Source organism: Gopherus evgoodei, chromosome 4, assembly GCF_007399415.2.
Source record: "Gopherus evgoodei ecotype Sinaloan lineage chromosome 4, rGopEvg1_v1.p, whole genome shotgun sequence".
Taxonomy (NCBI): Eukaryota; Metazoa; Chordata; order Testudines; family Testudinidae; genus Gopherus; species Gopherus evgoodei.
The window spans coordinates 72,922,367-72,945,016 of NC_044325.1; the positions used below are offsets into that span (position 1 = coordinate 72,922,367).

The 22,650-nt window shown below is 43.5% G+C and overlaps 1 protein-coding gene across 10 annotated transcripts in view; it reads right to left on the bottom strand.

The window, feature by feature from the left end:
• Positions 1-1,115: 1,115 nt before the first annotated feature.
• The window catches only part of ZFYVE26 (zinc finger FYVE-type containing 26), an 89,786-nt gene continuing 68,251 nt past the window's right edge, over positions 1,116-22,650 (bottom strand). For 6 of the 10 annotated variants that reach the window (XM_030559782.1, XM_030559787.1, XM_030559779.1 and 3 more), the window contains 16 exons: positions 20,278-20,435; positions 19,429-19,598; positions 19,071-19,190; positions 18,368-18,399; positions 15,888-16,024; positions 15,546-15,766; positions 14,742-14,889; positions 13,349-13,558; positions 11,721-11,939; positions 10,308-10,505; positions 9,242-9,444; positions 8,310-8,451; positions 7,778-7,837; positions 6,277-6,459; positions 4,736-4,780; positions 1,116-3,664 (listed from right to left, as the gene is read on the bottom strand). In XM_030559782.1, coding sequence (XP_030415642.1) covers positions 3,455-3,664; positions 4,736-4,780; positions 6,277-6,459; positions 7,778-7,837; positions 8,310-8,451; positions 9,242-9,444; positions 10,308-10,505; positions 11,721-11,939; positions 13,349-13,558; positions 14,742-14,889; positions 15,546-15,766; positions 15,888-16,024; positions 18,368-18,399; positions 19,071-19,190; positions 19,429-19,598; positions 20,278-20,435 — 2,456 coding nt within the window. In that variant the 3' untranslated portion in view covers positions 1,116-3,454. The remainder of the gene's footprint in view (positions 3,665-4,735; positions 4,781-6,276; positions 6,460-7,777; positions 7,838-8,309; positions 8,452-9,241; positions 9,445-10,307; positions 10,506-11,720; positions 11,940-13,348; positions 13,559-14,741; positions 14,890-15,545; positions 15,767-15,887; positions 16,025-18,367; positions 18,400-19,070; positions 19,191-19,428; positions 19,599-20,277; positions 20,436-22,650) is intronic. The other 4 variants (XM_030559783.1, XM_030559784.1, XM_030559786.1 and 1 more) reach the window with 4 other exon arrangements.

Below are 22,650 nucleotides of genomic sequence, written 5' to 3' on the forward strand. Positions count from 1 at the left end.
CATTTGCCGTGAGAAGAAAATGCCTAGTTCCTGATGAGGTTAGCACTACCAGCTCTCTCTACAGCAAGGCTTACCCCTGCAAGTCACCACTGAGTTATCTCCAACAATTACATTCCTAAATAAAATCATTCCTGTTTTATGCTGTTACTCTTCTCATGTACTTAAGTTGTTCTCGAGTAGGTGGCAGTTGCATGCACTACTTTCATGTGTGCAGTGTAGGAGTGAAATTAAATACAATATAGGCTGCATATTAGGAAATATTTCCTCATAGTGAAATTTATTAGGTTGCGGAACAAGTCTCCCAACTAATTTAGATATTTAAACCTAGATTAAGTTAGGAAGATTAGAGCGTACAGAACTCCACTGCCTTCTTCCTAGGTCAGGGGTGGGCAAACTACAGCCGGGGGGGGCCACATCTGGCCCTCTAGACATTTTAATCCAACCCTTGAGCTCCTGCCGGGGAGTGGGGTCTGGGGCTTGCCCCACTCTGGTGCTGGGGGGGGGGGGCAGGGGCGTGCCCAGCTCTGTACAGCTCCTAGAAGTAGCTGCATATCCCCCCTCTGGCTCCTATGCATAGGGGCAGCCAGGGGGCTCCGCACACCACCCCAAGTGCTGCTCCTGCAGCTCCCATTGGCCAGGAACTGCAGACAGAGCAGCATGCAGAGCTGCCTGGCTATGCCTCTGCATAGGAACCAGAGGGAGGACATGCCGCTGCTTCTGGGAGCTGCTTGAGGTAAGCACTGCCTAGAGCCTGCACCCCTGATATGCTCCCACACCCCAACCCCCTTCCCCAGCCCTGATTCCCTCCTGCTCTCCAAACCCCTTGGTCCCAGCCCAGAGCCCCCTCCTGTACCTCCAACCCCCTAGCATGCCCCCCCCAGCCAGAGCCCTCTTCCACACCCCAACCCCCAATTTCATGAGCATTCATGGCCATACAATTTCCATACCCAGATGTGGCCATAAAGTTTGCCCACCCCTGGCCTAGGTGTTTTCCATAACAGATGGAGACCCAGACCACTTACAAACAAACAAACAAACAAGCTGAAGAGGGAAAGGCCACCCAACTATGCTCAGGTAAAGAACAGAGCAATACACAAGAGAGAGACTGGGGCAAGTGACCTTTGCTGATAATACTTTATTCTCCTTTGTTCACTGTAAGCAGATTACAACTTAACAGACAAATAGCTCTTTCAACTACTAGTGTTTAATCCATTTTTATGCTTAGGGTTTTTAAGCCCAACACTAATTGCACTACTCGTGACAAGTTTTCTAGGGTCAGGGCCAAAATTCCAGTTCTGCTGGTAAGAAAAAGATCCTTCGAATTCTAAGTTAAGGACTATCAAAATTGCAACAGACACTCAATAAAGTGCGTAAAGTACAGTGCAAAGAAGTCAAGCAGAAAGACAGGCACAAAAATGGCTGGGCTACATGGCAGGCACCATTCTTTCCTTCCATATTGTTCAAGTTCCTCTCACTGATGTATATAGAATGGTAGATACTGCATCAGTGCACACAGTACAGACCTCCCCACCCGTATTTGTAGATTTGGTACCGACTCAAACCATAAAAAGTATCACACCCAACAAGATAAGCCTAACTCCTGGAGCATACTGCAAGGCCAGTTCTGTCTGGCCGAGACAATAAAAGCAGCTTTTATTAGCCTTACTAATGGGATCTCTGAGATCTGGGGTTAGGAGATACTGAAAGTTAAGTGTGGTCATTCCTGATTCTTAGCTCTGAGCTATTTCTAACCCCAAATCCAATGAGCTAAGCATCTCTAGCAAAGAGACATGTTTGAGTCAGTGGGACAGTGGTCATAAAACATTCAAAATGAGATCAACCAAGTCCTTTTAATCTCATTGGAGGTTTGTTCTATCACAAGGACTCTATTTGCTTGCTTATCTTACCTTATACAATGGAATTAGTTATTACACTTCCAGAAACCAAACATCTTTATAGAGTGCATTTGGCTGCAAGTGAGCTAGTTGACTGTAATATACTGGGAGCTGCTGAAAGGGAAATTGAGTTGCCCATCTCTAAATGTTAGCAGTCTACATCCATAGCACTACAAGCATGCTGTGGGCTACCAAAGTTAAGGAACGTTTTTTTAAACCATCACTCATTTCTGCTTCTTCCATTCTCTGCTGCCTGTTTCTCCTTACTACATTTCCCTCTTCTCTGATTAACAGCTGCAGAGAAGCAGTAGCCAAATCCAAATGCCTCTGAACAGAATCACTTCACACTAGAGGACCCTGCAGTTAAATGAAGTAGACCAGGAGAGTGCAGCTTCTGGTCTGTTTCTAGTCAGCATCAGACAACTGGGGAAAGAGATTCTGTGCAGCAGCAACTAATACAGGAACATCACTTGAGCTAATGCATGCCTGCCAGTCCCCAGTGTATTCCAGACTGTCTGAGCCATTTGTTTGCTCCAGGAACAAATGGAGGGTGGGTTTTTTTTTTGTTTTTTTAAAAGTATAACACTTCAGTCCAAAATGTTTCACTTTGTCGGAAGGGGAAAGATTGCATTAGTAAGGACACTCATTGCATGGTTCAGCAGTCTATTACTTCGCTGTGTGATTAAATTTCACCATATAAACCCTTTTATAAAAGGAAGGTGCTTTCCCTACAGTGCAAGAGGTGTATAGCTCAGCTTGTTTACACTATGGAAAAAGGACATAAGAGCCCAATGACAGTTGTATCACAGCAGTTTAATCCACTTAGTGGATTAAACTAGGGAAGCAAGAGGTAAGAAATTCTCAGACATTCTCATCCTATTTTAAGGTTTTCCCTTTGTCTCCCCGTTAGTGCATCCCGTTCCAATTACATCCATCCATCCAAGGGCCCAAGCAGCAGGCAAACACTTGCCAGTGATTTCAACATAAAGACACCTGCCATATACAACTAGCCATTGCCTCAAACCAACTAAAGGATTTGCACATACTGTGCTAGTGTAAAAAACTTGGTGATAATTAGTATAATCTTTAAAAAGTCACCTCAAAAGTTCAGTCCCAAGTCTATGTAAATGGAAACAAAACTCTCATCAACCTTTGCAATGATCGATTCATTATATAATGGCTCTGGCTAATAGATAGCACAGAGATTCATGTTTCAACCTACACTGATCTGGGATGGGATGGGGTCATCAACTATACACGGGTTTACTGGGTTAAAAACAAACCCATGGCAAAAGAGTTCAATGCCTCTATGAAAGAGGAGAAAAGTGCGTTTCTCCATAATCCTTAGTCTTGCTTGACTTGTTCAGGTTTAAAAACACACAGAAAACACCCTGAGGTAGAGATTGTTGGTCATCAGAACACAGGATTGGCACTTGTATGAAGTAAATTCCTTCCCTTTAGCTACAGGCACTCTAGCAGCTTTTGCTTGCCACTGAGAGATCGCTGAGCTCCTCTGTGCCATAGGAAGTCTTCCCTTTATGGATGCTGGTGCCTGGAAGTTATTTCCTAGTGGTCTGGGTGAACCAGCTTTTTTGTTTGGGCTGGTGCACTGAAAGCCACTGGGCACAGATGGCCTGCACAACGTCTTCCCTGCTGTTCTCAGCCAACTGCCGCACATGCTGCACCAGCTCCACGGCTCTGGTATTCTCTTGTCTCACTGAGACCAGGTAGGCAGAACGCAGCTTGTTGCACTTCAGGTAGGCTTGGATCTGAAGCAATAAAGAAAAGCGGTTGTTCACCGCAGCCTCCCAGACTGAGTTCTAACACACAGGTATAGGTGAGGGCCCATTGGGAAATCTAGTTCAGCAGGCTGTACTATTTAGAGAGGGTGTGAATTGTGATGTAGCACAGGCCAGGTTCCACTATAAGAAGTGTACTATAAAGGGCCAGTGCATTAGACTTTTTAAAATTTAAGTGTCTGTCACTGGCTTTTACAACTTGGATGCTGATCATCATGGAACCAAAATCAGACTTCTCGCATGTGTAGTTCATGCTTGAAAGCCTCCATATCTGAACAGAAAAGATTCACAGAGGCATTCTGCTTATGGCCTAGTTCTTTCAAAGGCTCACATTAAGGTCACTGTAGCATTGAACTTATTGCAGTGACAGAAATCAAATCCAATTTCTCAGCCTATGTAGAACAGCATATCTGGTGGTCAGGGCAGGACAGTGGGAATCAGAAAGCTTCGGTTCAAGTCCCAGCTCTGCCACTGATTTGCATGTGACCCTGGAAAGTCACATGACCCCTGGGCCTCAGTTTTTCCATCTGTAAAATGGGAATAGACTATTTACCCATTTGTGAACGTAAAATTATTTGAGAGCCTTATACTAAAGAGAGTAGAGAAGTGCAGTGTATATAATTAACAGAAGCCACGTATTTCAGTCTTAGCAGAGTCTACAAAGAAGAGGAATTACCAAATCGATGAGATAAAGGACGGTGTGGCCTACCACAATGGCAATAACATAACACTGGAATAATAATAAGCTCAATGCTGGTCTCCTAGATACACATAGATCCCCATCAACTCCCTGCTGCCACTGGGAAATTAAGTGCATCTATGAGAAAATAGGTAGGAAGAACCAAAAAGAACCAACTGCATCTTTGCATTGCTTTTAAGTCCCACACAGTAGCTCTCAGAGACCTGAGGGTCTCTAACTTTTGGGGAGAAGAGATGAGATCAGGCACTTACAAGGTATCTAAGCTCAATCTTGAGAAGCTATGGTTTCCAGGCTCAGCATTCCCACAGCAGGTTAAGAGTTTCCCTTTACACTTTACTCACCTTGTTTTCATCGCTGTCCATATCCTGGATCAGATTGTCCAGATCCTGTATCCCAAAGGGGAAAAGTAGGTGACAATTAGAGGATTGTAGATTGCAAACCATTATATCTTTATAGCCTATCAGATCAAAACATTGCACAGATGAAATTACAGCAAGGTGTTTAAATCATCTCAGCCATCAACTGTCCCAGTTCCTGAGGTGCCAGGTACTAAGCCCAAATCTTCCCTTTTACTGCAGCTTACCTTCTGGCCCAACACCACTGTTATGTCTTCAAGGAACCCCATGAGGGCAGCTTTTCCCCATTAAGACTTCCTGCCCCCCTCTATGCAGTGTTAGTTCATAGAGATCTTCCTGGTTTCCCACCTCCACGCAACACACGCAGAGCCATGTAAAGGCTTTGTGATGAGCAGGGCAATCTTAACGGGTGGCTTCCTACACAGGCAGCAATGCTTGGAGGGCACACATGGCTGTGCTCCCTCCTCCATGTGCGCTCTCTACCAGCAAGGGATCTTCATGGAAAGACGCACCTCCTCATCTCAGACAGCAATGTAAGGGAGGATCCCATTGGTAGAAGGATCTCTCCACTTGCACAGCACCTTGCTGGGAGATTTGAGGAAAAGGACCTGTAGCTAGACAATCACATCCCCCGAACAGCCATTTCCCTGTGCTGATGCACACTGACTTCTCTTGAGATAGAACATGTGAAATAAGGGGCCAGAAGAGGTTGACAGCATGTCTCAGTGCAGGGTATGGATGCTGAGAGGCAAGGGACTGTCCCCTTTCTAGCCTACCCCCACCTCAGAAGACAGTGCCATGGGGGCATGTAGCAGGGTGGACCCCTGCTCCGGCCCTGAAAGGGTTAAAACAGCCCTGGAGAAGGGCTGGGGCTGAAGAAAGCAGCCTTTTAGGCTGGGCTGATTGGGGAAGTGGCTGCAGCTGGGGGCCACGCCCCAAACTGAGCAACAGGGCCTAATAAGGCGGCCAGGGATGCCAAGGGCAGACAGTCTTCCTCTGCCTGTAGAGGGAGAAGGGCCTGGCTGCATAGAAATGACAAGGTACCTAGAGTAAAGCAGGGCTGGGGAAAGGCAGTGGAGCTGGGGAGCTCCTGCCTGGAAAGCCCCAGGCTGCGGCCTAGAATTAGGCCAGGAGGTACTGGGATTGTAGGGTGCAACCCAGGGGTAGGCCAAGGCAGCAGGTCCAAACCCCTTTGCTGATGATGAGTGGCTGATACTGCAGTCTGCCCCAGGGCGTGGGGCTAGACAATGACTGGCAGTAGCCTACACTGAGGCAAAGTGGGGATAGAGGGTGGGGGGTTCCCAAGGAGGGGAAAACCCTAAGAAAGAGGAAGGGGTTACTGCCAGGGGGCAGAACCCCACATAAAAGGGGCACCGGGGTCCAGGGAGGGACACAGGGCCAGTAGTCGAAAGGCGGATCACCAGCCTGCAGAGGGCGCTCCGAGCTGGGTTGAAGAGCTAGTTCCCGAGGACGACCAGCAGGAGGCGCCGCGGGGGTGAGTCTGCCCATTTACAGGGCAGCATTACCTCAGAGGGAATATCCTTAAATTCATCTAGGCAGTTTAGGATGATGATATCCCCATCATTTTTGGCTGCAACTCCAGACTCATTGACACATTTAAGGAGCTGCCGGATCTCACTGTAGTTCCGCTGCTTCACCAGCGCCTTGGCCACTTTACTGTATACAGCTGCAGCCTCCAGCTGGAAGTCCTAAAGTGGGAAAATTGAAAGAGTCAAAGCAGCATGTTCAGTCATGGCAGATCCTACCAAGCCTGCCCAGAGGAGGAGCACTCTGCTGCTAGGAAAGCAAAGTGTGGCTCAAGTACAGTCACACTGCTCTAAAACGCAGTCCCTTGCCACCCTCATTTTCCATACAGAAGTACAGCCCTCAGGGCAAGAGGGCCGAGCATGCCATTTTGCTCCGAAAGGCCAGGCCACTCAGATCATAGTGGGACCCTAGTTTCCAGGGGCCACTCCTCTGCACTGGAAGTCTGGGCAGCTGCAGTCTGCTCCACTCCATGCAAGACAGACTCTCTCCTTACACTACACCAAGCAATTAATGTGGGTCCTTCTCAGTTAAGCACCTGGGCTACTAGTACCATGCTGGCAAGTATCTCAGCCTCAGCCAGCCACACATGCTGGAGAGAGAGATTTCCAAAAACAAGGACAGTTTCCAATTAAATACTTTCTGCTCCCTGGATGAGCAGGCTCTGGGAACAGCATAGCGCCAGCTCTGGGCCTGTTTCTTCACTGCCTCCATATCCTGCGCAGTCACTGACACCTGTGCAGAGTGGGTGTCAAATGCTACCAAATCTGAATTCTCCATTCACACCTGGGGTAGCACTTTGCACAGTGTGAGTGACTGAGGAAGGTGCAAAGCAGTGGAGAACACTGTTTGGTTACTCTGGGAGAGCAGCAGGGAGGAAGGGAATGCATTGCTAACTCTGTGGATGAGCAAGGAGGCAAGTTAATTTGCTTTCAAGAGACCAGACCCATCTCTCAGCAGAGCAGGCAGTGCCCTAGTTTTCTCTTCACATGGTGCCTGGAGCCCCTTCCTTCACTTGTTCTCTCCCATCAGAGTGCCCCTTCTCTAATCTCCTCTCCTTCGGTGGATGAGCGGGCACCAGTTTATTCAGGAGCACAGCAAGACAGCCTTCTGGCTGATCTAGATATCTCAGAACTGCCAGCATGACATTGAGAGAGAGACAGGGGAACCTTGAAAATTAAGCTCTACTACCTCCCTCAAAAAAAGAAAAGGAGTAGCTTAATAAGATCTGGAAGCTGATATCAGTGACCCTCTAAACTAAAAGCTGGCCAGGCAGTTCATTTCCTTGGCAGAGTGGGGTCCCTGACAATGCACGGAGGTTTAGAACCTACATAATTGATTGGTCTGTATTTTACACATACATGGAGACAGATCTGAAACTTATGTTTTCCCCACCTGATGCAATGAGTCTGGTAATAAACAGTGGTGCTTTACAGGAGTGGGATCAACCTTACATGCAGCAACTTCTTAGGTTTTCCATACCTGGAGGACTCTGAATGCAATTCCAAAACCTTCTTCAATGTTCTTCCCTTCCAGCATGACCTGAGAAGAAATTGCCAACATTAGAAATAGGGGAAAGCAAGATATCGCCATTTGGTTATGTGTAGAAAACTCATAAGGAAATGAAGTCACTTGCACAAAAGTAGCCCAGGCATTTTACTGCCTCTTGCCTGAGTTCAGCACTGCAATAGCATTTGCCAAAAGGCAATTTACAGCCTTGTTAAGAAGTGTCTCTAACAATGGGAGGCAGCATGATCCAGAGAGGGAGAGGCAAAGACATGAGTTCTGTTGTCAAGTGCCCCATGGTGGGCAAGTTACTTAACTTCTCACCCCCTGTAACACAAGGATAAGGATACTTACCTACTTTTAAAATGCACTGAGAGCTACAACTGAAAAGTACCTTTTGTATTATCTGAAGGTCCAGATGAGTGCTCCAGGCCCCCAAATCATCCTTTAATCCACAGAACAGGTCAAATTAAGGCAGCAATGTTATGTTTTAAATGGCAGCTAGTACCTTGCCAGCTACATCCATCTTCATGTGATTATTTCCAAAGAGTGTGGGCAAGTTTGAGCCAGTTATTGGAGAGGTCCCCGAACTCTCACACCGATGCAGGAACTTGGTGACTTCCATCTGTAGCTCAACTGTATTGATGTGCCTAGATTGGGAAAAAAATTCCATTTAGCTGGCTACATAGATGCATTCACACAACTATTAATGAAGCGCTCCAGCCACAAATTACTACTTTACTGAAAGGTGTGTCAAAAGGTAGATATGTCTGTAACAAATTAAAAATGGCTATTTTAACTGCTGTTTGACTTGGGCATACAAATATTAACATTAGCTCCTTCTGTCTCGCCCCAGCTGCTGCACTGAAGTGCTCTCCAGAACTGCATGGGAAACGTGCATTACGAATGCTCACCTGAATTTCAGCATTATGCACACCGACCAGCTGTGGATCCTTAACAACAACTCCCAGACACACACAAAAAGACTAATTTTTGTTAAACTGCAGTCAAGTGTGAAAAAGTTTCAGTAACTTTAGAAGAAAATAGACCTTAAGAAAACTGTAGTTATAGACACTCCAAAAGTTAGAGAGGACTAAATTTCTAACGTTTTCAAGTTTGGAAATTCAGTTAACCATCTAACTTGCTTTTAAAGCTCACATCTAGCTCTGCTACTATTCAGGCAATAAGTTTAGCAAACAAAATGTAAAGTGCATAGACTACATCCGTATCAGTTTTGCCTACATACAGGAGGGTAGGTGGTACAGGGACTGACATTCTGTCACTTGAGGCTTGTCTTGACTAGGAAAAAGGTCGACTTTAGGTTGGGCTTAGCTAGAGTATGTTAGCTAAGCCCAACCTAAACTCAACCAGTTTTCCTAATCAAGACAAGCCTCAAGTGAAACCTCATTCCCAGAGCTTCATTTTCTGTTTTGCAGATACCTTGACACGTCAGTAGCTGTCATTTTCTTCCGAAAAGTGCAAGCAGCTTTTTTCCTTCCGGAACTCCTTGAAACCTCCTGCAGGTAAACTTTGAGGTGGTCCTTAACCTTCAGGAGCCATTTCTGTTTGTCTCCCAGCTCTGTGTAAGACTTTGCCTTGTGAGTGAAGAATCTAATGCAGGTCATGGCAGCACGGACATGATCCTCAAAGAAATAAACAAGTAATGAACTTTTAAAAGGGTGAATCATTTGACAACAACAAGACTATGATCTGTGATGTTCAGAAACACTATAAGAATCTCAGAAGCTGAGAAGACTGAGAGCACCCATAGGCAGAACATCTTCAGAGCTACTTTGACTATCAGTACTAACTCACACAAAGCAAACATTATGGTTCCCTAAGAGGGCATACAAATTAAAGCATCAGATAAGATGGTGCAACAAGATCAGATTTGTGACAATAAGCACAGCAGATATGAATAGACAGTATTGCCTGGGATCTTCCTAGGATCAGAAAGTTCCTAGCAGCTTATATTCAATAAAAATTAAAACAAGCAAAAGACATACAATGTATTTGAAAAGCACAAGGACTTCACCAGCCACAAGACAATCCTACAGTTAGAAAACGTGAAACAGGAAACAACTGCAGACACGGACTCTGCAGTTACTCTCTCATTTAAGTGGTCTTAAATTTCAACAACAGCTATCAATACAAAGGATCCCAAACTGTGGTACAAAACTAGACACACAGGAATCATTTGACAGAGTATAGAGACATAACCAGTCTGGGACAAGACAGAACAGCTGCTTAACAGTGTACAGCAACATTACACAACAGCTAGGGATGGAGCATATGGAAGATACAGATGAATACTTTTTCAGCTGAAACAGCTAGGGATGGAGCATATGGAAGATACAGATGAATACTTTTTCAGCTGAAACCCCAGTGAATACACAGAAAAACATAACGTGACCAACGCAGAGTTTAACCCCCGAGTAATATCACCGAATACAGTGATACTGTTCACTATTTCAGCAATAAAGTGGGGCCCACACCCCACCTATACCTTCATAAACTGCTGCAGTTCATACAGAATGTGGTAGTAGTTCTTTTTCTGCAAGTGTTTGCAGGCTGCAATCAGGTAGATACCCCAGCTCTCCAGACTTGGATCAATGGTTTCCAGCAAGTTCTCCAGCATGTGCAGTTTTCCACTTTTATAACTTGGGACAAAGATCCCTTCAATGAACACTTCTGGTGGGCTCTCCTACAGTGGGGAAAAGGGAGCTTGAGGTGAATCAGCTGCAGGAATTGGCTTTTCTCTTGACACTGAAGGGAATACCAGTGACAGAGAGGTTACCCTATATTCTGGGCACAGGCAGGCACCCAACACATAGCACCCCTTTAAAAACAGTTCACAGCCAGCTATCATGTTGTTTAATCATTGCATTCAGGGTAGTGACTGGGTTTGCTATTTTTAAAAGAAAACAAAACAACCCACACTGCATAGCACAAGTTACAGAACCCAGTATGCACAGAAATGTTTTTAACAAAAACACATTTGGTGGAAACAGGTTAACTTTTCATTGGAACCCTTCTCCTACAGTGGTGAGAGCCTTAGCACCAAAAAAACCTTGCACTGCAGTATGAGAACCGGAAAGTGAGAACTGCCGTTTGAAGTCTCACTGTCCAAGCTGCGGTAGGAAGTTTTCAACCTAAAATTGTTTTGAATTACCTGAAAAATTTTATTGGTGGAAAACTGCTTGTTGCACCACTGGGCTCTCAAAAGCAAGCAGATTTTCTTAAAAACAAAAAAAAAACAATTCACTTCTAAGCTAAGAACATGTAGGATATATTCAAAAGATAACTGAGAATAAGGGCTTAGAATGGACCTTCTCAATTCTAACTATAGCAATCACACTGGTGATATAAAGAAAAACCAGAGCTGATAAGGCCACTTAAACAATTACCTATTAATAAACTGGGGATAATGGAGTTAGGTATTTCAATCAGTATGTTCTATGCCAAATTTATTTCAATTCTAAAAGGTTAATGAACCAGGTAAAATCCCACACACACTAGAAGTTTTAAGTATTTTTCAGTAGCTTTCATGCTGGTAAGAACTGGTGGATTGATACTACTGGAGGAGAACAGAAAGTGGCTCTCTCTTCTCTGGCCTTCACTACTTTGGCAAGGGGATGAGGCAATAATAATTCCAAGATGGAACAGTGCTAGTTAATGTTCTACATGACATGGACGTTCAGTCATCCGGAATAAATCTACAGAGGCTGGTCAGTAAGATTATAAATAGTGCAAGCCTCAGAGGAAACAGAGTATGCTGGATTTTGCACTCAGACTTTATAGATACTGTTCAGTCCTGGTCACCAGTTTGGAAGGGAGAAGTCTTCCTAATGCTTTCAAAGCTCCAGTTTAGATGGTACCAGAGCAGATTCTGACACTGCCAGCAGAATTCATTACTCACCTTATTTAACAAATGCAGAAGTGCTTCTCGCATGCAGTCGTGTCTCATGTAGAAGCTATTGATCGCTAGGTTGGTGCCATACGTGTGTAAATAGAACAAGCACTCCTGATAATAGCTGTTGTGTTGGATCTTCCCTTCGGACATCAACTCCAGAGACAGGCTTCGTGTCCTCAGGGTTGCTTCCAGGTCTCTCAATGTGGCAAAGTAGTCATCGTCCTGCTATCAAAACAGAGAATAAATGACATGGGACTGTCCAGGAACAATTAATAGGAAGACTATTCTGCAAAGCATCTCTGGGGTTAGCGCGTATCAGCCAACCCCCTCTTTTTCTACTGAGGTATATATGGGATGAAACTCCAGCCATGTTACTGGATAGGGAAACTGTATTCAAACCCTGCTAGCTGCAATGATGTTTAAACATGACTGTAGGTACTGTGATTCTGTTCCAATATGAATGGGTCCTTATAGGAGTTTTGTTTTTTAAAGATATTTCCATTGCTGATAGAAACTTCAGCAAATATGCACTTTACTCCCTGACTTGCTGTTTTATCAGAAGACCAGAAATTTTAGGAGCACAACTATAATCATAGGGAGAAAGCCCTTTTGGGATACCAGTTTACTTAAAAATTCAAAGCCTGAATTTTTGTTCAAACCTAATTATAGCTTACAGTAAACTCAAACTATATAAATTCTAAAAGGGACATTTTCAGTCTGGAGGTTCTGAGGTCCCAAGTTTCACCCTCAACTATTACATGACTATCAGAAGTTCTTGACAAAAGAGATGCAGCATCACATTGTACAGCTGGATGGAACTTAGTCTCCTCATGAAGACACTTTGTAAGCTCTGTATAAAGATATAAAAGTTGGTTTAATTACTAATGCAATGCTAGTCAAAAGAGAGACTGAACTTCCACCTGCAATTTATAAGGGTTTTTGGGGATGGCGTTAAAGCAAAGCTAGTGCTGGCAACAGATTCTGGATTGTGAGTCTGGGAAAACAAAGCTCTCCAGCCACACAACAGAGAACTGATACCAAAAATGCAGGCTTCTTAACAATGACCTTTGTCATAGTACCACAACTTAATTTGGAAGGGCTGCATCAGTGATGGAGGAAGGACTCACGCAATCCTTGCTATCTCTGAGACCAACAAGGGGGGAAGTTAGTGCCACTTCTGATACATAGCGACATAAACACCAATTCATTAAGAACTAGACTGAGACCTCCACCCCATTTCACACTGGCCTCCAAACAACAGTCAGATGGGCCTCTGCATTACTGCATAACCTTCAAAAGATGAGCTTCTTTCCCATCTACTGGGCACAACACTACACAAACAGAATCCATTCATTCTGCTGTCAATCACTGATTGTGGGGTGCAGCCAGTGGGGCTTCTGCACAGGCTTCAGTATTTCTGGTGCAAATCCTCTCACTATCTGCTCCAGATGCTAATTATGTCAAAAAGACAAAAGCAGCCACATAATACTGCTCCAGCAGTAACCTCTATAATATGCTATGGATGTCCCACCTCCCCCGGTTGAATCATGTTCTTCCTAAAGAACTGTGCCAAAGCCTCAGGACTTCGACAGTTTTTGGTACAGTTCTCCAGAGCAGGTAGAATAGCCTCTTACCACCAAGACTACGGGTTTCACGGTGGACTCCAGATACTGTATCACATCTTGGACCAGCCTTGAGCCATGATTCAACTGGTTCAGATCAAAGGGTGGCTTTAAGCATCGGCTGAATTTCTTTCTTGCTGAACTTAAGTTTCCAGCTTTAAGACAAGCCATGCCCCAAGCATGCCATGCTCCACCTGGATCCAGCCCAGTCTTTGTAGAAACCTAAGCCCCAAATCATTAGTTAGTAGTACATAATACAGAGACAGCACAGAAGACAGGAAGAAGCAGATAATTACACTCCTAATCTAAATCTGTGACCTTCCATTTCCCAGAGAAGAAATGTTTTCTTGTACAGTAAGAAATGCCTTGATCAGTTCCACATTAGTGACCTTATATACCAACTACTGAACTTCCCACAAACTCTGCTTCCATAATCATTTTCCTATTGCAAATGTAATGGAAGAGTTTAATCAATCTATGGTCAAGGAAAGTTCAATCCAACAGTTTTTACATTCCTAAAGGTAAAGTAATTTTCTCCTTCATAGTAGATTTAATAGTTTTATTACAAGAACAGAACAACACTAAACAGGTCTGTGGTTTAGGAAGGGATATGATGTGTTAGTGGTTTTCTGTTTATAGACTTGCTGATGCTTTTTGGAAAAATTTTGGCAACACTCAGTTTCACACAATTCTACTGATAGAAAACATCCCACAGTTTCTTCAGCAGAGATGTTTGCATGTAAACAGGAACCATTTTTGTTTAACAGTTCATCTGCTCATGCTGCTTATTCCCTACTAGAAATTCTAATCCTGTTTGTATCATCATAATCCTATCCATAGTAACTGTGATGGCACAGAGACTTATGAAATCAAGGGGGTAGGGGAGGCAGAATGGAGAGGATAAGCCATATGACCAGATGAGCTGTCAAGGTTTTATCATTGTCTCACAAGTGAATGGTTTTTCAAAGTTGTCCTAGCAGGCCTCTGAGAGTCCTTAAGTACAAATCAGATCACAGAACCCAGAAGCTGCAGATAGGAAAGATCTATTAGACTGAATGTCCTAGCTCCCCTACCAATGAGGGGTTGTTCCTGACAGTGCATTTCTAGTTTTTTGCCTGTCCTAGTTGGAGTTCCCATCACTTCCCTTGGCAGATTGTTCCCAAGCAGAATACACCTCACTGTTAAACTGAGCATCTAAAAATATTTCCTAAGTTTTTCCTTTTTTAATCACATCCCATAGTTTATGAACAAAGATCAGTAACTGATTTGTATTTTAATATCAGAGATCACATCAATTAAGTTCAGTGGGGGAAAGCAAGCCATCTAAGATGATAAACTCCTTTTTTAAAACAAACAAACAAACAAACAAAAAAAAAAAACACCTTCATCCCCCCGTTTGTGTTACCTCAACAGCTAACTGATAGTATTCTGCTTCCAAAAGCCGATTTCTTAGCCTCGTTACTGCTGCAGGCTGCAGAATCTGATCAAGAGATGGTACGTGGCGATAGGCAGCAGCAACTAAAATATTCAGCACATCCACCTTGCTGATGTAACTGTTTGGAAGGAAGCAGGAATGAAATGAGTGGGCATGTCCACGCCCAGTATATCACTATACTCTAAGGCTCATTAGCAAGGATCTTGAAAGCCTTTATGCCTGTAGCATCTTTTACATTGGAAGTACCAATGGTTGGGAATCACCCAGTTGGTCTCTGGTACTCTAGTTCTACTTCTCTTCCTTAATGCACTGTCCTAGAGCCAGTTCGCTGCTCCGGCTCTCTGCTTCTCATTCAACTAGACAGGCTAATACAGCCTGTGGACACTAACTTATTGCCAACTCTGGTCTGAACAGTTGGGACACCTTGCATTGTACTTCCCACTCTATTCTGCCTTACACTGATGCCCCAGGAAGAAATAAAATTCAAATTCCTGACAAGTACCATTGTAAAAGCCTACACTAAATAAGCATCTGAAAACAGGCAAAATGTTAAGCTTAAAAAAAAATCCTCCACAGCAAAAGCAGCAAGTTTAAACAGTCAGGGAGATTTATTCCCATCTACTCCAAGAGTCTAGTATTCCCAGAATTGATTTTGTGGATAAACAAGTGACTTGGCCTCTAGAGATGTTAGTCCAGCACCTTTCAACACTACTTAAATTCATTAAAGGAAGGCTAAGAGCTCCAATCAATCCCAAAGGACAGCTGGCAATTTACCTGTCACACAAAGCTAGATCCTGGCTCCTTCCAGCTTTTACAAACATCATCTTGGCACTGAAAAGCAGCTGTTTCATGATGTCCATGAGAAGCCCAGCATCCACTTCAGGGTTAATCAGACCTTGGGACAATTTGCAGCAGCTCTGTATCAGCTGGTGGCCACATGCTGTGCTATCTGAGTGCAGACTGAGGATGGAAATACACAAGGAAGAACTAGGAGCCTGTCAATTAGGAGTAAAGAAAGATCCAAGAGCTTGTAAATGGACACTGCACCAGCACTTAATAGAATTCTAAAGGGAATTGATTACATTGGACTCACCTCTCTGTCTCTCAAGCTCTTACCTGTTCATAATAAAATTCATTACGCACAATTTCATTTTCATCTTCACTCAGAGAAAGAAGCCATTCAAGTTCAGTTGCCTTGGGTACTTGCATCATTACAGAGTAATCCAAACCTCCATTACCACAGGTCTGTACTGCTGAGAAAGAGGAACCAGTTAATCAAAATCATCCTGGGAAGGGCAGCAAATCAGGCACAAAGCATGTCACAAAATTATTCTGTATGCTTTATCATCAGAGCTACCTGTGCTGTTCTCAGCACACACTCCAGAAGTTAGAGGGATGAAACAATCTCACCTATACAACACGCGCAGCACGGAACCACAGAAAGCAGCTATTGCATATGCTCAGTAGCAGATTTCCACTCCCAAACATCAATTCCTACACTGTCTAAAATACTTCCTCAATAAACACCTATATCCCCAATTCAGTGTATTTTTCATGATTAACTCTTTTGGTGCCACTCCATTACAGTATGCCCACCTTCCTTTTTTAAACCACCTGTGAGCTACAATATTTGTGGTTTTTTGTCAGAAGATCAGCGGAGATAAGTGCTCTATGGGTACTGGAAGGGAAGTCACTGAGGCTGAGCAGGGGAATGAATAAACTAATTTGTAGATGAAGCACTAAATGACTTACCTACTTATTTATTTTCTTTTTACGATTTGCAACCTAAATTAAAAGCTGAAAAAAAGATCCAGTAGCTCTGGAGCAATGCCAGAACAGTACCGTCAGTTTGAGGGACCAGACCAATGAGTTTTTAAAAGGTCCAGTATCTCAAACTGAGATCGCTAAGAGTATCTGCTCTAACCTCTGGAAAGCTAGGGATCTCAGGTTTCAAGTGATATATAGCATTCATTTCTAGCCCTGGTACTAGGGTAACCAGATGTCCCAATTTTATGGGGACAGTCCAGATTTTTGTGTTTTTTTCTTATATAGGCTCCTATTACCCCTCACCCCTGTCCAGATTTTTCACACTTGCTATCTGGTCACCCTGCGTGGTACTGTAATTCACGAGGTATGGGATCATGAAAATCAGGTCATTCTGATTACTATCCGGCTTTTTTGGGCCCAAATTTAATTCTGAGCTGAGAATCTTTCCCACTAAAATTGACATATGCTGTAGTCAGACCAAAGCTGCAGGCCACCTTAAAGCAACTTGGGATGCATTACCCTTCTGATGCAGTGGTTTGAGATACTAGATACTAAAAAAGTGACAACACTGAGCCAAAAAGCCAGCTAACACCCCCTTTCAAAACCCAAATTCTACATCAAGCAAAGTTTTTCCCTGAAAAGGGGGAAATGCCACAGATGCCATGAAGTCCACCAAGGACTATCTATTGGTATGTACTTTACATGAAATGTACTCTGACTGTGCCATGACAGGCAGCAGTATACAACTTTAAGATATACAGAAAATTATGGCAATCAGAACAAGCCCATTTTAAAAGTGTTAGTGACATCTAAGTTCTTAATATCCTTATTCAGCAAAACATCCCCATAGTCCCTCAATAAAGTTAGTATCACTTTGCTGCGGTTCTTCCCCTGCTAAGTCTAAGAGGCTGTCCAAGTCTCATGCAGCTGTCCTTTTTCTTGCTGCCTTACTCAAGAGGAACTACACAGGTCCAATGAACTGAAGTGCACTAAATATTGATCGCAAATGAAAGACTGAACAAAGTAATGAAGACAAAGATCTTCCAGCAGCAACTGACCAGAAGTTCCATTTTCAATTGCTTCAGTCTGAGGTATTTATCTTTGTATTTATTAGACATCTGATACTAGCTGCTCTTCACCTGACCATTGTAGCTCATCTGGAACAGAGCAACAAGACCTGCTTTCAACAACAAACAACCTGTCACACCTCACTGGGAGAGAGGAAAATACTAGCTTGTATTTATGGTTTGTGGCACTACTGAGACGCTTCAAAAACTTATGTTTTAACCTTAGTTACTAGAAGAATTTCAGTATTTCAACTAGCACCCATACTTCGTGGGCCCTTTTCTCATGACCTGCCAGACCCAGAAATGTTCTGGAAAACCAGAACAAATGCTTGCAAGATCCACAGGTCCTAGACCAGCAGCCAGAGAGAAAAATACTTCAAGTTTTATAATGAGGTACTTTCAGATCCTTTGCATGAAGATGCTTGAGAAGAGCAAAGTGCTTTTATAAATACAAATGAAGTCTCATAACACTATTTATAGATGGGGAAATTGAGGCACAGAGAGGTTAAGTGACTTGCCCAGGTTCATACAATTAAGACAGTCTCCGAGCTGGAACTGGAATCCAGCAGCTCAATCCTCAACTCCATTCATAGTTTCCTGCATGCCTGACTTCAGACTAAAGATATTTGAGAACAGCAGAGTTTTGTTAATGGAAGTGCTGTTGGATCCTTTGGCTACAGCACAGCTTCCAGTTTACTAGCAATACAAAGATGACAATCATGCACTTTTAAAAGCAGAAATTGAACGTTACTTTGTTCTCACCTTCCATCAAATCTTGATCTTCCTCTTTTGTGCTGTAAAACAGAGAAACAGAAGCTTCACACTCATTCCAACACACTGAGGAAAGAATGATTAAAGCCTGGCAGTTAAAAAAGGCTCGATCAATATTGCTAACATTTTTGTAGCATTAGTTATCAAAAATAACTGATGACCTCCCCTCCCCAAAAAATATACAGATGGAAAAATAAGTATGTGGTACTAAGAGCATTTCACCAACATTAAATAATTAATCCTTACAACGCCTTCCCTTCTGGAGGTTATATCTATTAACAGGCAGTAAGGAGATAAGAGACTTGCTTAAGGGCAAGGAAGAAGAGTGTGTCAGAACTGAGATTAAAACTCAGGAGTTCCTAGCATCCAGGTCTCTGCTCTGCCTCCAGATTACGCTACCTCACATCCCCACACACCACCAGCCACAGTACAGAAAGAACAAGAAATACTCAAATCCTTTATTGTCCAACCTACTTGCCCCCCTTTGGCTTCACTGCCCCACACAAACAAAAAAAACCTATATTCTCTCTCTCTCTCTCTCTCTCTCTCTCTCTCTCTCTCTCTCAGATTTGAAGAAAAAGCAACATGAGGTGCTCAGGCTCAGTGCTGGGCAATAGAGCATTAGGGTCCTGTTGATATATTTTGGAAATGCCGTAAGCTTCCCTGATTTACTGCTCATTCTTCCCTCATGTACCTTTTCAAGACAGCACTGTGCTCATTTCTTCCCAGTAGGCCCACTGATAGCAGGGAAGGAAGCACAGAGGTGACTGCTCTCCCACTTTTCCTCACCACATCCTCCACCAGCTCACTGAGTCTGTATGAAATGAGTTTCAGTCCAATTCTCAGGGGAAAACATCCACATCACAAAACCCTTCATTGGCAATCTCAATCTCCAAAGGCTGCTTAATTCACAGCCTCACTTCTGAATCCATGGAGGTGGTTCCTCCTGGTCAGATTAAAGCACAGTGTTGTACTTATGCTGTCTCTCACACATACAGAGCTGGGGAAGAGGGGTACATGGAACTATGCAGAACTTGTATGCAAGGACTTACATGCCTGTGTCTTGGACTAAGACAGGTGGCCAATGCTTGCTGTAGTAGCTGTAGCACTGGTCACAAACACGAGCTGGATTTTCTCTACAAGCTTCCACCACCATTTTCTTGGTAGAGCAAGAACTGCACACCAACCTCCCACAACGTCTGCAGTGATGTCGCCTATTAAACTGAGACACGAGAAATTATGCTTAATTGGAAGAGTGTAGTTGATTAGCAACTGACATTTCTCTCCTTTATTAGAGCCATGCAGCTCATAGGTGAATTTACCCTGTTAAAAACAATGAAGAGCAAATAACTCCTGTTCCTCTCGGGCTTCAAGACTCTCTAAGATCTGCCCACTGATTGTCCCTCCCTGCCATCACCACCTTTTGGGGAAAAAACATGTGCCCAATTGGAACTAGTTTGCCAAAGTCTTCGGCTTTTTAGCTTTTAGCTCTCCAGATGCAGAAGTTCCGTAGACTGTGTCTGATTGGAAAAGAACAAGATGACATTCCACAAGATCCCTTAGCAGTTTACTTTCCCAGGATCAAATTTCCCCTTCCTAGGCTCTATTTCTATCACTTCACCTACCCCAGAAAGATCTTTCAGGAGCCATCAGTGTAGCCTGTCACCTCAAATACATTTAACCCTCAATCTCCCCCTCAACATCTGACTGACTGGCAATTTGGACGATACCAACATTATAAGGGACAAACTGCTAGCATCACTGGGGGCGCCTAGGAAACAGTCCATCTGAATTAGCTTTCATGTTAAATCACTGGCTAGAGGGAAAACAGAAAAACCAAACCACCAACACATGCCCCACCACAGTCCTAAGAATATCTGTATTTGACCTTGGTTCCTTACCATAGTAAAACGTTCTGTTTTGCAGACCATGCATGTAATTTCAGTTTCATCGGGGATCCATTGATGCTTTGGTGGTGGCACCTCAGGTGGCACAAACTCTTGAGGAAGCAGATTCCGAGGCAGGCTTCTCTCTCTTGGACTTGAAGATTGGATGATACCTTGGAGAACCAAGCCAAATGTGGAATTGGATTTAGGCTGCTTAGTGGAATTTCAGAGACCAGACCACATGCTAAAGCAGTCAGACTGACCCTCTTGGTTACCAATGAAAAGATTACTAGTAGCTTTCAACCCTCCATGCTAGACATGGTACATCATACCATAATGCATTCTGATACTTTAAGTAACAAGATCTTTCTTAAATGCACATGAGGCTTCTTACCATCTTGCAACAACATATGCTAATAGAAACTGCAAACTCTTCCAGTCACTTCAGTACCTACTACCACAGGCAAATCTCGCTTTTGTGTTTGCAGACATACATTACTATCCCCACCACACCTGGACAAAAGTGATCTTTGGGCTTGTTTGTGCCTTGCCAGCAACCAATCTTACATGGAGAGACTCTACAAGGCAGGAATGCAATGCCAAATACAAATGCTTTTATACAGCTATATTTTGTGCTGCTCAGAAGTGCCAGACTGACATCCCTGGAGACTGATTTTTCTTTTTCACACCAGCACAACAACAACATGGGCCAGTAGCAGCCTTGACTTCACAATGCACCGCCTGCTTTACCATCACATCACATCCTTGGCTTGGAGGAATCAATTCTGAACTGCAAAAGGACAATTTAGTCTCCATGACCTTTTAAATCCTTGGTCTCACTACTGAGACTGCTAACTTGGCCTCTTGTTGGTGCTATTAATTGTAGTAGTTTGTGGGATGTGGGTATTTGCACAAATCAAAAGCTGTCAAATATTCACTACCAACCTGGGTTGAACAGGAATTGGCTCCTGGATGTGAAAGGTATGGTGACTCTTTACTACACCTGTAACCCATTCAAGTTCCCTCACATACTACTTCTAAAAATGAAGCAAGTTAAACTCCAACTGAAGTAACGTGTTCCCACTAAGAAAAAGTTACTGCATGTTCAACAGGCTGACACAAGCACTGGAGTGCAGATTAATGCCAGATGCACAAGAAGAAACAGGATTATTTGGGGGGCGGGCTTGGTGGAGCTGAGTGGAAGGGTTTCTCCCTCCTTCCCCCACACACCTGCACAGTGTCCAGGGCAGCACTTCGTTGAGAGGACACAAAGCTACAGTGTCTCTTGGACTTGTCAAGACTAAGTTTTTAAAGTGCAATGTAACACATGCTAACTAACCTGTGTTTAAGAGCATAGTGGAAACAGAGCACCCTGCTTGAGCTAAAATCTAGTGACTGCAGTCCCCACTTATTGTGTTGGGTGCAATACAAACATAGAAAAGAGGAAATCTCTACCCTGAAGACCTTACAATCTAAAGATGCAAGCAGATGAAGAGTAGGCAATGGGGACAAACATATAAGCAAATACGTATGGTGAAGAACAGGCACAGCTTTATTGCTTTTTTTTTTTTTTAAATTAGAGATAGAGGAAGGAAGTAGGAAAAGGAAAGCAGTGAGAGAGGACTATCGCTGCTCAATCACTGATGCCATTATAACCTCCTTACTGCATGAAAGCCTGTCAATCTTATTTAAAAAATAAAATGCTACCTACCTGTAATTGTGCTTTCAGGAAATGTTTTGGTATGACAGCCCTCAGCCTGCTGAGCTCAACCTCTCAATGCATGACTGATGGGAATTTCTCTAAAGTTTTAGAATTCTACAGCCGCTGAACAGCCTCACCAATGGCTGGTGCATGCTCACCCTCCTGAGGGGTGGTATAAGCCTGCCTTCACCCCGCAGTTTCTTTTTCAGGTAAAAGACAGAAGCATACAGGCTGCAAAAGCACTGCGGGAAAATATGCGAGTCAGGAGGGATCTATTATAGCATGTTTGCAATTCTTGCTCCTGGAAAGTAATTTTTTTTTTCTGAAAAGATAAACAACACTTAGCAGATCCCAAACCCAGAGGTTACAAAATTCAGGAAGCATTCTACAAAAATGATAACTATCTGCAAAAAATAAGATGCAATTCTGAACTAGCAAAATAGTGTAAGACCACCAATGTTCTACAAATCTTCTGGGCATAACTGACAAAAGACTAGATCTAGATGTAGGCAACTCTTGGATTTAATGGACCAGATATGACCTTGGAACTGAGGTCTGCGAAAGAATTACAATGCAAAATGCAATCAGGGAACCATTTACACAAGTGCTATGGAGCTGGTGTAACAGAGTAAGCTATCAAATGAAAACAGGGAGACCTTAGGGCTTTGGGGTGTTCCAGATAGAAG